This window comes from Dipteris shenzhenensis, chromosome 10 (genome assembly GCF_047967505.1).
Source record: "Dipteris shenzhenensis isolate YYH24624 ecotype China chromosome 10, Dip_SZ_1.0, whole genome shotgun sequence".
In the NCBI taxonomy this organism is placed as follows: Eukaryota; Viridiplantae; Streptophyta; class Polypodiopsida; order Gleicheniales; family Dipteridaceae; genus Dipteris; species Dipteris shenzhenensis.
Window position 1 is genome coordinate 38,255,401 of NC_141605.1, and position 15,850 is coordinate 38,271,250.

At 44.5% G+C, this 15,850-nt stretch overlaps 1 protein-coding gene across 2 annotated transcripts; it reads right to left on the reverse strand.

The window, feature by feature from the left end:
* Window positions 1-2,323: 2,323 nt before the first annotated feature.
* LOC147897781 (uncharacterized) lies at window positions 2,324-6,381 on the reverse strand. Of its 2 annotated transcripts, XM_087380901.1 has the most exons (4): window positions 3,610-6,381; window positions 3,228-3,274; window positions 2,729-2,939; window positions 2,324-2,596 (listed from the first exon to the last, which is right to left on the reverse strand). In XM_087380901.1, the coding sequence occupies exons 1-3, from the start codon at window positions 6,079-6,081 to the stop codon at window positions 2,750-2,752; spliced, it is 2,709 nt and encodes a 902-aa protein (XP_087237027.1). In that variant the 5' UTR covers window positions 6,082-6,381; the 3' UTR covers window positions 2,324-2,596; window positions 2,729-2,749. The 2 variants fall into 2 exon arrangements, with proteins under 2 accessions (XP_087237027.1, XP_087237026.1); XM_087380900.1 differs by having other exon boundaries at window positions 2,324-2,939.
* Between the last annotated feature and the right edge of the window lie 9,469 nt (window positions 6,382-15,850).

Consider the following 15,850-nt stretch of genomic DNA (forward strand, 5'->3'; position numbering starts at 1 on the left):
TATCCACCCTCATCTTGATCATCAATGGAAGACACACCTACCTTACATCATCCAAACTTGGCCTCTTATAGATGTTCTCAAAAAGCTCACCCTTATCCCATGCACTTCAAGGGTCTTTCCCTCCAATACAAGGATTTGTGTGCGCATACATGCATTTGCATTCAAAGATGTGGGTGTGGGTGTGGGTGTAGGTGTGGGTGTGGGTGTGGGTGTGGGTGTGGGTGTGGGTGTGGGTGTAGGTCTGGGTCTAGGTCTGAGCTTGGGTGGGTGTGGTGTGAGTGTGCGCCCATTGTCTTTTCTCTCTACAAATGTGTGTACATTATATCCCATAAGAGTAGGGAAGAGACGAGAAGAGGCTTTGCATATCATGTTCTATCATGTGCAAAGATCCATCCTACTTGAGAACAAGCCTCTATCATGTGGGCCCATTGTCTTTTATCTCTACATATGTGTACGAAATGCTTATATCCCATAAGAGTAGGAAAGAGGCAAGCAAGAGGCTTTGCATATGCAAGATCATGTGCAGAGAGCCATCCTACTTGAGAACAAGCCTCTTTGTGCATAATGGAGGTATCGTTTCTTACATATACAACTTAGGAGGCGGCGAAGGCTTTCTATGGACAAAGGCCATTGCAGTATCATGTTTTACATATGTATCTACATAGGAGGCAAGAGGCTTTGTGTGCACAACACAATACCTCTATCATTTGGAGAGATGGCATCTCTCCTTGTGGATAAGTCTGCTAGGCACAATGGAGGTATTGTGTTCTAAATATAGATATCTATATGAGGCAAGAGGTTTTGAGTGTCTCTATCATACATAGAGATGGAATCCCTCCTTGTGGACAAGCCTCTCTACACACTCTCTCTAGACATGATAGAGGTATTCTACTCTAGCTTTGTCTATATATAACTAGGCAACAAGCTTTGTCTATATAGCACAATAGCTGTATCATGAATGAATTTATTACATTTTACACAACACCACTATGTGCGTAGAAAAGCCATCCCTCCTTTTGGATAAGCCTCTCTATGCACAATAGAGGTATCGTGACCTATATATAAATGCATTCAACTCGTCGAGAGAGTCTATGTATGTAACACACCTTTATCATGCACATAGATAGCATCCCTCCTTGCCTCGTTACGCACAATGGGGATATTGTTGTACATGTATTTACATATGACTAGGCTGTAGCAATTGTGTCATGATGTACATCAAAGATTAAAGACTCTATGGGTCGTACTTTAACACAATACATGTAGATCTTTGTGCGTGTGACACAATACCTCTATCGTGTGCAAAGATGGCATCTCTATTCACAATGGGGATATTGTGTTCTACATGTATCTACATATGGCTAGGCAAGAGGCTGTCTTTGTAATACAATACCTACATTGTTTCTAGAGATGCCTCCCTCCTTCAAGACCAACTCTCTATGGCAACATATATTGTGTCACAATGTACATCAGAGATGGTGCATCACTAGTTAAAATACTCTCCACGTCTCATACTTTAAAGTAACCATTTGATTGTCCTTTTCCTTTCCAACATAATCAAATGAGCAAAGAAGTGATAGTCTACCTTCTTTGAAAGTGGGGGATGGCACTTTTCGTAGTTCTTCCTTTAAATGACATAAGCACCCATTGCAAAAGGATCACTTGCACTAGCGTGATGTAACATCAAGTGAGAATACACACTCTTGTGCAACAGCCAAAGAACTATCTAGAAAACAAACTCATCACATGAGGATACTTGGCATCTTTTTGCTTCTTTTTTAATAATGACAACAATGAGAATTTGGCTTTGGGAATGAAGTTTGGGCATGCAAGTTTGTACCTGTCAAAAGGGATATTCGGCCTACTAGTTTTAGAAACTTCAAACAAAATTGTGTTTGATGAAAGTTACGAACGCATGGTCATAAAGTATGTAGTGGCGCAATGATGACATCATCTATTCACACAATTCAAATATTGCCAACACTCAATATGGCTCTACCACCATGTGCCCTTACCTACATCATCGCTTACATCAGTATCACCATGAACATGTGGTATTATCCCTACAAGTTTAAAAAACAAAACTGTGCTATAGAAAGCATGGTCATACCATGCAATGTCTATTAAGTTACCCATATAGTATAATTGAAGTAAATAACCATGAGTATTTTCATTTCAGCCTCCAATTTCCGAGAGCACGATTGTCCAAAACATTGGAGGCTGACGAGTGAAGGCCCTTTGACGATACCTCATGTTATTTACTGTAATTATAAAAAACAAGTTTAAGTTGTCCTAGAACAACTATAAGAAGAGCCTAAAATTTCTAATTCCAAAACTTGAGACATTGGTTAGTCGTGCCTAGAACTAGATCTGGTTGGACTTGGTCTCTATCACGTAGCATAAGTGAATACAAGTTGTAAAATGCATGTGTTCAGGAAGAAAGAAGCTCTTAATCATCAAAAGAGATGCACCTTAAAGGACACAAAGATACCATACTTTCCAGGATTCATAAACACTTAGTCATCAGGAGCGAAGAAACTTGAAGGAAGATTCACTTGGCATTTGTGATTGACCACTTCTAAACCATTTCGTCAATCTGAAAAGCACACTATATCATTCAATACACTGCAATCTCTGTCATACTCGTGAAAAACAGAGACGTGGACTTCAAGCAAGAGTCCCATCACAAAGCATTGGTATACAAAGAGGGCATGCAGCTGAAACATACCAGGACCTATTTATATGTAGGTCACATGAACTGACGGTTCAAGTAAGAAGGGGATCTGAGAAAAGTGATCCCTCGTGCAACGGGGAGATTAAGGTTCACCCCCCTCACTACTGCCTTGGGATGAGGAGATTTTTCCAAAAGGTAGCACAGGCCAACATGATCCCTCCTCATGCCACCAAAATCTATGTTCTTCTGATAGGACAATGGCAGACTGCAAAACAAAATGTGTCAAAATGACAGATAACTATACTGAATCATCAACCACCTTTATATTTAATGCAATTTACAGGTCAGTCCAGGTGCTCCCTTCATCCAACATGTAATCCTTGAAACCATGTATGAAATATGTAAACTTCAATTATTTTTGTATAAGACAACAAGCAGAGACGTGTATAAGCGCATGTTCTTACTATGAGCATTTATGGTTCATATTTTCAGACAAAGCAGAAATTCAACTAAAAAGACTGTACTGAATAATCTATACAACTTCAAGACTTACGTGCTGTCCTGGGAATGAAGACTGCTTGGCAGGAACGATAAGAGACCCTGGCCAAAAAAGACACATCAGAAAAAATACATATAACCCTGGAGAAAACAAGATTTTGCACGACACAACTTGAAAAAGAGATTTTAAAAGTTAGCAATAGGGAGACACAGAACCATCTATCCACTCTTTTGTTACTCCATAACAAGTCGTTGCCCAATAAAAGACTCACCCTAAATCAGGCTTCCGGTACAGACTAGAAGTATAAACCAAAAAAGATACATCTAAGAATTATATGTGGGCCTTGATTGTTTTGACAGATTAAGCAAACAGGGCAACTGCAGAAGGAAATCATCCAGAAGCAAGTAAGAAAGAAGGCAATCACCCTGGCACTCACCTTAAAAAAAGAAAGAGATGAAGGCTGTTTAGAAGCGTTCACAGTTTTCTTCAGGTCTCGCAATTGTTGAGCTATTTCTTGCAGCAATTTCAGCTCTTTATTTTCTTTCTTCAATGACAAAATGGCCTGGTTCATGACAAGCCTCTCAGCTTCAAGAGCTTGCAACCTCAAGGTCAGCAGCTGTACTTCTTCTCCATGCAAGCTTTCAATGTCATCCCTTGCAACCATCGTGCCTTCAGGCATGGTCTTTATAAAGAATCGATTTCCTGTACAAAATGGGCCCTGATTCCCTTCTACTTCAGGAATTGCAGCCGACTCTTTTTTGGGCTCACAAGCCTCAAGACTCTGAACAGTCACATGATGTGGAAAATCAGTCTTTCCAAGATCGTTATCAACTTGATTGACTGTACTACAATCATCGATCGAGGGTTTGAGACACTGCCTTAGCGATCTCTGGTTATGCTTATGTTGAACTTCATAAACATCATGCACTCCCTCCACTCTATCAATTCCACTGTTATTGCAAGGCTGTTCTGATGCAGCAAGTGAAATGGTACGGTTTATGTCCGGACCTCCCAAAGCATTATGGTAGCAATTCCTTTCATCAGAATTGAAATCTGGGGACAAGCTTTCTCGAGGTGCAGTTGTGCCAACTGTCACATACTGTAGACCTTCCCTGCATAGGTTTTTCATTGCTCTTTTTGAGGAAACTGCCAAGCTCATCATCTTCTCATGGGAAAATTGTTCTTCTTCGGAAATGGTATCCTTGCACATGGGATTTGTCTCCTGATTTACCTCTTCAAAGCAGAGCTTCCCTTCGTATGATCCTGTACAAGGCGGCATGCTTATAGCTGTATGAAATCCATCACCTTGGCAAGGTTCACTCATTCCAAAGGTATCAAGCCGGTGCTCTAGTTTCATTATGCGCTCCCAAAGTGACGGAGTTGAATCTTCCCCGACAAATTCTGATGGTTCAACTCTGTTACCCAACATAATATTCCTGGAAGAATGTGGTGTGGTACTCAATTTAAGATTCTGCTCCGAAATGATGTCACCACAAATGTTTTCAATCGAGTGAACTTTTACACACCTGATTCCCTCACCACTGCTGCAGATTCCATCCTCGGTTCTATTTGATGCCAGTTTCAGCACGTTTCTTTGAGCACACATGTTAGAAGCTGAAGTACTGTCACATATATCCATGCATTTCAGATGTTCTCCTGTGGCATCTCCTGCGTTACAGGCTTGTGAATCTTCAAGCACTTCTCCAGCTTGATCAAAAAAGTTTACCAAATTGCTTCTCACACTGTCATCAACCAAACCTTTGAAGGCTTTCCAGCCTTCCCTATTTATGAACTCTGACTTGGACCTTTTCCCTGAAAAACTGGTTGTAGTAGTGCCACTGTAATGCCTACCGTCACAATGACAACTCTTGCCGCTTTTCATGCTTTCTAAACAATGTGGAGAGTCTGCTCTTTTGTTTCCAATGATACCACCTTCATCCAACAACTTTACATCATCACATCCTTGGCCCGATTCTCCTTGGGCCTCAATCTTAGAGAACACCTGCCTACATGCAGCAACCTCATTCTCAAGAACTCTAATCTCTTCTTCCTTGTTGACAAGCATTTGCCTCAACAGAGCAATAGCTTCTTGATTATGAATTTCTCTCTCCTCTGCCATTCTTTTAAATTGTCGAGCCTCCAACAGAACTGTAGCTTTTTCCTCTTGAAGGCGTGCAATCATCGCCATGGCTTCATTTGCAGCCGAACTTGAAGCATTCCTTTCCTCCTCCAATTCAGTATAGAGACATCGGAGAGCTTCTTTTTCAGCTTTTAGGGCTTTTCTTATTGCTATCATTTCAAAATTGCTATGATACATCAGCCCGCTGTTTTGTTTGACTGAGTCCGAAGGTTCTTTTATACAATCTTTCAGACCTTTCTTGCTTTCTACCTTCTTTTGCCTTGAGAAGGTTCTGCTAACCATAAAATCACAAGCGTCCTTCTCAAGCAGATCTTGCTGTTCTGTAAATAACCCATCCCTTGGATTACTTTGAGATAGTGAATTTTGGCCATAGTTAACAGGGGGATTCCGCCACCTCAAACCGGAATTTTGGTCCCTGGCGTTGGATTCTTCACTCTCATAAGAATCCACCCCATTAGACCTTTTATAAGAGTGAACGGGAACACTTAACGCGGAAACATTCTCTGCTACATTACCGTGTCGGTAATTGAAATGTTGAAAATTGGCTTCGTCCGTGTCGGAATTCGTCTTGTCTGACACTTTTAACTGTCGCTGAACGTGTGTATCGCGGCCGGAGCCACGAAAACTTGCTCTTTCCCTGCATTGAGATTCTTCACAAACAATATCAAATTTTCTCTTCCCAGAAACCTTCCAAGAAGGTCTCTGTCGTCCGTCGAGGTTTGTCGGCTGCCTTCCGTGTGCTTTGGAGCAAGCACTACCGGCGTTCATGGTGCTGCGGAGGCTCAAATTTTGAGTCTTGCGAGGCACAAGTTGAGGGGGTGATCAACATATATCTATGTTTTTCTTGCTAGGAGCAACTGCAGAGGAGGAGAAGCCAGGAGGAAATGAGAGGTGGCGATTGGGGAAGAGGGAGAAGGCTTGGAAGAGGAGGGGAGGAAGGAAGAAAGGGCAGGAGAGGGGTGGGTGGTGGCGATCGCCATAGCCAACGAACAAGAAGGAGCCTGAAAGAGGTGGGCAATGAATTGTGCTCACGATCGCCATAGCCATACTTGCTGCCAAAACTCTTGAATTAGAATGGACCGTTTAAACCAAACCCCCTCAACATCGCATTAATTTGGCTCTCGAGTTGGCCTCGCTCTTTCACACCATGGTGGAGCACCCACAGGACATGGAATGAACCAATCATGTAGCAATTGGAAGAGTTGGCCATTGCGTGGGCGGCCTTCATCACCCTTCCCTCCTATTGTGGCTAACTAGGACAGCAGTCCTTTTTGGAGGATGGCAGGCGGGCGGTGTGATCTCACCAAGAGGATTTGCCAACACAATGTGGTTCCCTCTAAGTGCCCCAAAATAAGGGTGTTTACACACTAACTTCCCACCCACAAAATCACCCTCATAGTATGGCCAAGCAGCCTATGTAGCAGACAAGTGCCATGTCAACATATGTGTTTACACACTAGTGCCCATCTTAGAATTGTTTGAGACGGCGCTTTGAATTGAGGGTAAGCAAATGGTGCCCATCGTTTGGCCAAGCGTTGGATGCCCAGAACTAGAAAATGAGCTTTTGGGCTCCAAGCAACATCCACATTGGCATTTTTCATCTTGGGCTTCCACCCACTCCTAACATGGATAGCCTTATCTTTCTCCCTCATTGGGCTGATTTAAAAATAAGCTTGGGCTTCCACCGTAGGCTGTAAACACCATAAGTGGAGCCTCATCCTAGTGCTCACCCATCTAGAGATTGAAAAATAGGCTTTCTACCCAAGGCATTTCATGGTAAGTAAGATTTTAAAAAATCAAATTAGAAAAAAAACTAGAGTACATTTAAAAAAAAGCATGACACATTTGTACAAGAAGTAGATCATATAACTCAAAGCCATATGGTGTTAAAAAACACCTTCCATTAGCTCAGCCTAGAAGATGTCATCTTTGTCTCTCTTGTCTATTACAACTTTACATTAGAGAACTAAAAAGTCTTTGTGGAACTGTAGTTTCATTTTTTGTCGATTACAGTTACTTTAGAAAACACATAAGTCTATTGAATTCAATTTCACAGTTACTTTAAATTTCTATGGAATTATATTTCCATCACTTGACTATTAAGTCATTAGAGAGAGCATATGTCCTCGAAAGTGCCTGAAATGCCTTGGGTAGAAAGCCTATTTTTCAATCTCTAGATGGGTGAGCACTAGGATGAGGCTCCACTTATGGTGTTTACAATTTGGTGCTGTAAAGCAAACCAATTTGGAGAGAGATCTCTTCGCCCTCGAACTCCTAGGGGTGCATGGTGGAACTCGCATGGGGCTAGGGTCTTGGTGAAGAGACCAAGAAGTGACCCCCCGAGGAGCGAGGCAGCCGAGAACAAGGATATGATTGAAGAAGGTGGAGATGAGGAGACCTGCGTCCCCTCCAGTGAGCCAGGTAGATGCGTCTATCCCGTCAGTAGACTCAGCTGAGAAAGCTCAAGATGGGAGTCGGGACAAACGATACCCTCCTCCTACGTCGAGATCCTTACCAAGAGACCAGCATATCCTGGAAGCTGAGGCGAGTAGACGCGCTAAGGAAGTGGAGAACAGGTCTCAGGAAAAGCACATGGGGTGGTGTGCGAACTGGACGTGGAGGAGATCCGGCCAGAACTGGAACGGCTAGCGAGGGGAGGTTTGTACCTTTTTCTTTACTGGCCGCGTCCCATCGTTTGAAGAGTTCAAGGAGTTTATGCTGTTCGAGAGTGAACTGCTCACGAGTTGCTATTCGATGTGGTTCTTGGGGAGAGGGTTTTTTCTGGTACAATGCATATCTCAGTAGATCAACGAGTTGCTATTCGATGTGGTTCTTGGGGAGAGGGTTTTTTCTGGTACAATGCATATCTCAGTAGATCAACGAGTTGCTATTCGATGTGGTTCTTGGGGAGAGGGTTTTTTCTGGTACAATGCATATCTCAGTAGATCAGGAACGACCCTTGTGGGGCATGCCTTCCAGATCTCAGGGGGCCCCGTTCTCATTATTCCATGGTCACCCGAGTTCAGCATCGACGCCTTCCTCCTCCACAACTGCCCAGTCTGGATTGAGTTCCCAGGCCTGCCATCTTGGCTTGGCAACAAAATTGGGACCCTGGCGGCGACGCTGGGCAAAGTCCTGCAAATCCCTTAGGCTTCTTGGCAGCCAACGAGCAGAAAGAGGGTTTGGATCCTGTGGGATAGGACCCAGGAGATCCCAGAATTTATCCACCTCAGGCTGTGGAATGGTGTCAACTTCGCAATTCAGGTCAAATTCAGTCCCTTCCTGGATGCATGCTACGTTTGTAAAAGGTCACGGCACTTTGCCAAAAATTGCCCGCTCAGGTCTGTCAATACTGCGCTAGCGTTGGGCGACGTGACCTCACCCGAGTAAGAGAGAATGTCGATCAGGAAAGGTGGAGTTAACGAGAAGGATCTGCCCCTCGACCCAAATGGAACTGGCATGCTTGGATCATCTTATGATGCGAAGTGGACAGGTTTGCATGAGCAGTCCGGTGAGACCTCGTCGGGAGAAAAGACTATGACAGGATCCCCTCCAAAGGACCGGGTGCAATCACAGGAACAACGGGAGCAATGGAAGGTGGTGGGGAAAAAAGGCAAAGCCAGGCAAGAGACCCCAACAGAATGTGCTCCCAAGCAAGAGCAGCCCAATCCGCCTGAAATCGAAATTCAAGACTCGGACGCCCACACTAATGGCGAGGCCAGAGAAGAAGAAATGTCGGAAGCATACGCTTGCAAAAGAGTGCTTGAAGAGCAGGTGCACAACACTCCCCGGCTTGAAGACGTGTAGGAAAAGATGGCAGCCCCACAACAAAAGAGCCTCTTGAAACGAATCAAGGACTGGTGAGGGGGCCGCGAGGGTCAAGGGACAACCGGTTCAATTTTATTAAGGATGCATACAAAGCACTCGCCAATTGAAAAGGGTAAGGGAAATGGTAGTAAGTCAGGGATCTCGATCCTATCATTAAATGTTAGAGGCTGCTGCAATAGCCTGAAACAAAGGGGGTGTGTGTCGGTCATTAGGAAAGTTAGGCCGCATAGCATCCTACTACAAGAAATCAAGTGTGGTTGTGATGACATTATGTGGTTTACGTTCAAGAAACTAGGGTTTGATGCGTTCGTTAATTGCCCAAAGATAGGGAAGGGGGGGGCAGCCATCTTAGTTTCAAACCAACTTTTTGCCAAAGAGGTGTTTAGAAGCATGGAGGGGTGGTTTGTAGGTGTGCGTGTGTCGGTAAGGGGGAGTGAGTTTGGGGTTGCTAGTGTGTCTGCCCCTAATAGCTGCTTGGATAGAATGGAATGTTGGCGGAGTTTGTGCAGGAACTTGGCAGGGGACAATTGGTTGCTTGGAGGAGACTGGAATGCGACGGAAGACCCTATGGATAGGTCTCACGGGCGGAGCTGTAATTTTCGGTGGAGAACGGGAGACGTGGGAGGAACTGTGCCTCCAGATGGGGTTGATTGATGCTAGGGAAATAGCTTCGGAAGGGCTGTCCGACTTTACTTGAAACAACAGAAGGAAGGGCCATGAGTTTAGAGTCGGGAGACTAGATCGAGTGTACCTCTCAGATGATGCATGGTGGATTCGAGGCCCAGTCGAGGGGAAACTGATCACCATCATAGCCCTCTCTAATCACTCCCCTATCCTCTTAAAATTCAATATCCCTGCCAAGATCGAGAGATCCAAAGATATTCCCTTCGAACTGTCCCTCTAAAGTCTTCTTTCAGGCCTTGAAGAAGAACCAGCAGAGAGACCTAATCGATAAAGTGGAGGATGCGCAAGGTAATCTCCAGACCAAGTTCTGGCACATTGTGGCATTATTCCAGTAGGAGGTGAGCACGATTGTGGGTGAGGCTGAGGTGCAAGACAATGAGTGGGAGAACGCAATGAATGAAGCACTGGCTGGGGAGAATCGGGGTTTCGGACATGATGCTACAACCTCCGGCCAAAAAATGCTGGTGTTTGGCCTGGACATGGACAAAGCTTATGATAGAGTCCTGTGGGACTACATCCTCACGGCGATGGACAAGGTAGGATTTGGGCAAGGATTCTTGCAGAAGATTCGTTGCTTGTTTGGCAATGCGTCGGCTGTTCTTTGTCTTAATGGGGGTGCGATTAGCAACTTCAAGTTGAGGAAGTCCATCTGCTAAGGTTGCCCACTAGCGCCCTTGCTATATGCAATCACCACAGTCCCTCTGATGACCATGTTTAAAACTAAAGTGGCCTGTGGCGAGATCAAAAGTTTTACACTTCCATCTGGGGAGCAATTCTCCCACCAGCTCTTTGCGGACGACACGATCGCACTGATACAGGAGGACCAAGAGAGTGTGACCAGCCTCATGGACATCATCTCGACCTTCAGTAAAGCCTCGGGGTCAAGTCTTTTTTGCTCCAATCCAACCCAAATCCTGGGTCAAGGAGATAGGAGCGAAGGTAATCCCAAGAGGCCAAATCATTAGATATCTGGGGGCCCCACTGGGTGTTGACGTTTCTCTCAAGTAGTGTTTTCTTTGGTTCGAGAAAATCAAGGTGAAGCTCAGGAGCTGGAACGGAGTCTGCCTAAGTTGGAATGCTCGTTGCCTAGTGATCCAGCATGTTCTGGCAGCATCACTAACCTATGTGACCTCGCTGTGGCACTTCAAAAAAACCCACTGGCTGGAGATCGAGGCTCTGTTCCACAAGGCAAGAAGAGGATGCATTACATCCCTGGGGAACATATGAAAGCTCCCAAGCTAAAGGGAGGAATAGCCCTCCCAGACATAAAAACCAGGAACCTTGCCCTGGTTGGGAAACTCCTAGCTCGCCTTTTCAGCAAGCCTACCCCCTTGACGGAATAAGCGAAGGCAAAGATCGAGGACTCGAAAGGCTTGGGAGCGGGTCAATGGCATGGCCTGTCATACTAATTTTTGCATTTTCAGTAAATATCTCTAGCTCCTACCTACTGGTAGGGCTCGTTACGGCTTGGAAGGCTTGTATAGAGACCACCTCGGATGGAAAGGAAGAGCTGGCCTCAAAGGTGACACCAGTCTGGTGGAGTCCATCTGGTGGAGCAAAGCTCCGTACAGAGATGGTGAGGCCTTTTCTTGGCACAATATCTGGTGGGCCCGAGTTCTCTTCAAGAAAGGATTGGCTATGTGGGCAGATGTGTGGGACCCTACCAAGACTAATTGGAAATCTGTCGATGCTCTGAGAGCTCAATTTCATATAATTGACGAGGAAGCTGATCTGGCCAGGCCGATCCTAGAGAGAGTCCCAGAAGATTGGCCAAGTAATCCGATAATGGCTAGAGATCGGATCGACTCTCAATGGCGGTTGGGGAAAACCCCCTTGAGCAAGATCTCTGTGAGAATAATCTACACGCACCTCCTTCTGATGCAGAACGCTACACCGTGGTTGAATAAAATATGGGGGCTAAGACGAGTCCAGACCTGCTGGAAGGGATCCCAGATGCGAAAAAGCGAGGTTCTTGCTATGGAAAATTATCAACCAATGGCTGCCGGTTAGGGCAAAGCTAGCTAAGAGAGCAGCCGTGGACCCAAGATGCGGATTTTGTGGCAAGGCGATGCAAGATGTGAGGCACCTTTTGTGGAAATGCTAGATAGCCAGGGAAGTTTGGCACGCGATCCAATCGGCTATCCGTACCTCAGGGCTCATGTCCAAGTTCACCCTAGGTCATCAATGGCAGATTCCACTCCTAGGGGATTGCTCTAGAATGCCGTCCATGCTAGTTGCAAGTTGGCCTTACATAAGGGCGGCAGTTTTGTTGGCAATCTAGGAAGTCCGCTTCAAGCTTCAAGCACAAGGTATAAGTGGGGTTCAGATCTACATCCGTTGCCACAGCAACCAAGGTATTCCTTAGGGATTTTGGTCATGGCAACCAAGGTATTCCTCAAGGATGGCAAGCGGGTGGTGTGATCCCACCAAGAGATTTGCCAACGCAATACGGTTCCCTCTCAGTGCCCCAAAATAAGGGTGTTTACACACTAGCTTCCTGCCCACAAAATCACCCTCACACCGTGGCCGAGCAACCTATGTAGCAGACAGGTGCCATGACAACATGTGTTTACACACTAGTACCCATCTTAGAATTGTCTTAAAGGGCGTATTGAATTGAGGGTAAGCAAATGGTGCCCATCGTTTGGCCAGACGTTGGATGCCCAAAACTAGAAAATGAGCTTTTGGGCTCCAAGTAGCATCCACATTGGCATTTTTCCCTTATCTTGCTTGGGCTTCCATCGTAGGCTGTAAACACCATAAGTGGAGCCTCATCCTAGTGCTCACCCATCTAGAGATTGAAAAATAGGCTTTCTACCCAAGGCATTTCACAGTCGCTAACAAATTTGGTGCTATCTGCCAATCCAAGTGGGCTGGTACTCTATGAATTTCTAATGTTGCATGAATATGTTGATGCATAGGGCAAGCAAGATTGAAATGCATGTCCTTGCTCACGTTAATGCTTGAAATCAACCCATGTAGCAACAAGCGGGAACACACTCTTAACCCAACCCCGCTATCTAATTCACCAATGATCACACACATTCACACCGGGAAGAAATTACCTTAGCTCACTCACATGTGTAGATGTTGTGCACTAAAGCTGCCTTGGCAATTGAACTCCAACACAAGGCTTACCAAATTTTGACCTTTGTTCAAGCTCAACAAGAAATTACCTTGGGTGGCAAGACATGGGAATACCTCACTTTAAAAGCATGGCATTCAATGTTTCAATCATAGCAATTGAGTTCCTTGGTGATGACTCGAAAGATTATCGCCATAGCCTCTCTTCGAGCCCTTTCTTGTGATGTAGAAATCCAAAAGAGGCTAAGGCTAGAAGAGGATTGCAACTTGCCTACATTCTCATTCTAGGGATTGCAACTTGCCTACATTCTCATTCTAGAATTGGAATGTAGGCAAGTTGCAATCCTTTTCTAGCCTTGTCCATTCTTTGGCTTGAATTTGATAAGCATATGATAGGGTGGACAGACCCTCCATTGCATGGGTGTATCTGTTGATCAAAGAGTTTCCTCACTTACCATTCAACTCAGAGCCAGGTCCTCACTCAAAGTGGTTGAGGTGACGCATTTCAGATCTATAGATGTGTTGTCTTGATGGTGATTCTCGTGTCGTGGGGATCTTGAAGGAATGTCGATGGACCTCCACTCCAAGCTACTCCTTGTGAGAGTAATGCAAGGCACGAGCCATCCGCATGTGTCACTCAAGCGGCTCCTAGATTGTTGCAATGTGTTTCCAAAAGAGAAAGAGGGAAGGGGGAGAAGGGGGAAGAGAGGGGAGAAGGGAGGGAGAAGGAGAAGGGAAGAGGAGAGTGAAGGGGGATGGAGTGGCAAACACAAAGGCGCTACAAGGGAAACAAGAGAACACCCAAAGACACTCTTGGAAGAGAAGAGGGAGCTTGTATTCCAAACTTGTGCATACAACAATGAAGATGAAAGCCAACCATTTGGCCTTTTATACAAGTCACCTTTTGAAGGGAGGGCCAACCCTAATCTCTTTATACCACTCTCTCTTCTCATTCTTTTACCATCCCCTTGGGCCCATCTAGCTCCAAGACACAATCCTGGCTCTACGGACTTACCATTGTCCATCAAATCACATCACTAACCAGTGGTGGCATATTGTTAACCAATCTGTTAACATGCCCCCCTTCCTGATCTCGATCCAGTCCTCTGGATCATGCAACATTCATGGTTGTTGGAGTGTTGTCAACGAAGATCATGCAAAGTAGTCTTTCTTGTGCACCGGGCTGAATCTTCTTTTGGTCCATTGCAGCAGAGGGATGTAGTGGCTCCTTGTTATGGAATGATTGTTGGAAGTATGGATGAGTGATTCTTGTGGAACTAGCACTTTAGGGTTTGAGTGAGCTGAGTTGAGTACTTGTGACCATTCAAAGAAGGAATAAGAAAAAGGAAAAGAAAAATGGGCGGGTGCATGGTAAGGTGGTACACTTGCATGTGCTAAATAGTGGTGTCCCAATAGTAATATTTTAGCAACAAGTAGAGGGGTGAACAATTTTTAAAAAAAGCATGTAACTGAATCATGGATGAGTGTAACTAACTCAGTGTGATGGATTGTTATGATTTTGGCGACACACACTACACTGACCGTAGATTCTATCTCTCACACATACCCGTAGACCAAACAAAAGTTCTACGTGAACCAAGCCCTGTGCAGCACATGAAAAGCTTCCTTCCTGATCTTCTTCTTCCTTCTGCTGAAGTCTGCTTCTTCTATTGCTAATTGTGAGCTGGAGCGAGCTGTAAACAAAACCCAGCGACATCCTTCTTGCACGAGCTGGTGGACCAGGTGAGATGACATAGCTCTAGGACTGTTCTTTTTTTGAAACAAGCTCCTTGCTTGTCCAGAAGTAGCCATCGATTGTGAAGCTTCCAAACATAGGACTGTTATTTCTATAAAAACGAGCTCCTTACTTGTTTGTAGCATCCATTGTGAAGCTTTGAAATGTAGGACTATTGTTTCTTTTAAACAAGCTCGGAGCCATCCATTGTGAAACTAATGGTGAGGGCCTCTATAATGACGAGAGGAAGAGAATCCATCAATACAAATGCATGTTCAGCTTGCAGATGCATGAAAATGAGCTGCAAAGACAGGACGCTATTAGATAAAGACTTCATAGAAGAGCTTGGTTGGTGATGAAGCTAGCTTTATTGTTTCTTAACTTACACTGTGAATCGAGAGAATTGTATAGAAATCCCAGTGACCTACACTAACAAATCCGAGTATACAGATGTTGAACTATAGTATTGATAGTCCTCTGCTTGAACCTCCTGTCAAAGTATTTTTTCAATATATCTGTATCTATAATAAATGTTTCTATGTCTGTCTATTTCCGTAAGTGTTTATGTGTGTCTGTTTTTGTAAGTGTGTAACACAATCTACCTGTCTATTTGTTTCTATAAGTGTGTTTCTTTGTCTGTCTGTTTCTGTAAGTGTGTAACACAATCTATATCTATTTTAACTATGTCTTTGATAGTATCTATCTTTACTTTTTTGCAATCCATATCAGATGTTTGTCTAATTGTGTCTGTATTTTAAATTTGCAGTATCAGTATTCAGTTCACTTTTTGGGGCAATGTCAAGGTTTAAAGCACCCCACATTAACACTCCATGCTAGAAAGTGTTTTGCAAGACCAAGGAGGAATTCCACACAGAGTATGGTTTGTGCTTGGTGGGCTTGAACCCGCACCAAACCCGTGCCAACTCACCAAACCCGCACCAAACCCGTGCCAACTCACAAAACTTGATGTTCAGAACAGGTTCTGGTTGACTGTTTTTTCCCACCTTCGGTTTGTCAGGTGTACTCCCAGCTTTTGGAATTTCATCTGAAGGTCTATCAAGAACCTTTGATCAACCTAGAGTTGTCCCTCTCATTTGCGAGAGGATTTGCTTATGAGTATGGACAGGATGGTCGTATGAGCACATGGTTGATTGCTTGGGCAGATTTTGATGAGAGCATAATCTCCCTGGTCCAACATCAAGACAA

What these genes read in the sequence shown, in the direction of transcription:
- LOC147897781 (XM_087380901.1), bottom strand. Translation starts at nt 6,081, where the DNA reads ATGAACGCCGGTAGTGCTTGCTCCAAAGCACACGGAAGGCAGCCGACA. An exon ending in CATCTCTTTCTTTTTTTAAG is followed by an intron (nt 3,275 to 3,609) that starts GTGAGTGCCAGG and finishes TTTTTTGGCCAG; the next exon opens with GGTCTCTTATCGTTCCTGCC. An exon ending in CTTCATTCCCAGGACAGCAC is followed by an intron (nt 2,940 to 3,227) that starts GTAAGTCTTGAA and finishes TTTGTTTTGCAG; the next exon opens with TCTGCCATTGTCCTATCAGA.